Here is a 659-nt window from a genome sequence, read left to right as displayed (position 1 = left end):
TTGGTTCCCTGACGTTTGGTTGGTTCCCTGATGTTTGATTGGTTCCCTGATGTTTGATTGGCTCCCTGGTGTTTGATTGGTTCCCTGATGTTTGATTGGTTCCCTGGTGTTTGATTGGTTCCCTGATGTTTGATTGGTTCCCTGACATTTGGTTTCCTGTGTGTTCAGGTATGCCCTTCACTTCCTGCTTCAGAGTGGACTCACCTACGGCATCATGATCCTGACCGGAGTGGAACACATGCACAAGTGAGCTTCACAGAGTCCTCAAGTGGTGTTAGAGGTTTAACAGAACCCCAGTGCTGTTTGGAGGATCGGGTTCAGTGTTTAGGTCTTTCTACCACATCTCATGGCTTTCTTCAGGATGAAGACTGTCTCTGTTCAGAGATGGTCTCTGGTGTCAGACCTGAACATCCTTCTTGATCTTTACCTGGGCCTCCACTAAGTCTTGGTCCGTGATCTTTGACCCTGGTCCTCCACTGAGTCCTGGTCCGTGACCAGTAGCAGCTGCACTGGAGCAGCTGCAGGTTCGGGATCTTGCTCAGGGGCACATCAGTGGTAGCAGTGAGGAACCAGTTCAGGAATCAAACCAGTGACCTTCAGTGGGTAGTTGTGGCTGTAATGGACTCTGCAGCCTGTAGGGGGGGGGGGGGGGGGGGGGG

At 51.7% G+C, this 659-nt stretch overlaps 1 protein-coding gene across 1 annotated transcript in view; it reads left to right on the top strand.

The window, feature by feature from the left end:
* The first annotated feature begins 26 nt into the window (after positions 1-26).
* LOC116380843 (membrane-bound O-acyltransferase domain-containing protein 2-like) overlaps positions 27-659 on the top strand; it is a 1385-nt gene continuing 752 nt past the window's right edge. Inside the window, exon 1 of the mRNA XM_031842676.1 lies at positions 27-246. Within this exon, the coding sequence (XP_031698536.1) occupies positions 215-246 (32 nt within the window). The 5' untranslated portion in view covers positions 27-214. The remainder of the gene's footprint in view (positions 247-659) is intronic.

Source organism: Anarrhichthys ocellatus, unplaced genomic scaffold, assembly GCF_004355925.1.
Source record: "Anarrhichthys ocellatus isolate YVR2014 unplaced genomic scaffold, GSC_Weel_1.0 scaffold9192, whole genome shotgun sequence".
In the NCBI taxonomy this organism is placed as follows: Eukaryota; Metazoa; Chordata; class Actinopteri; order Perciformes; family Anarhichadidae; genus Anarrhichthys; species Anarrhichthys ocellatus.
This window is presented reverse-complemented; position numbering and strand designations above follow the sequence as displayed.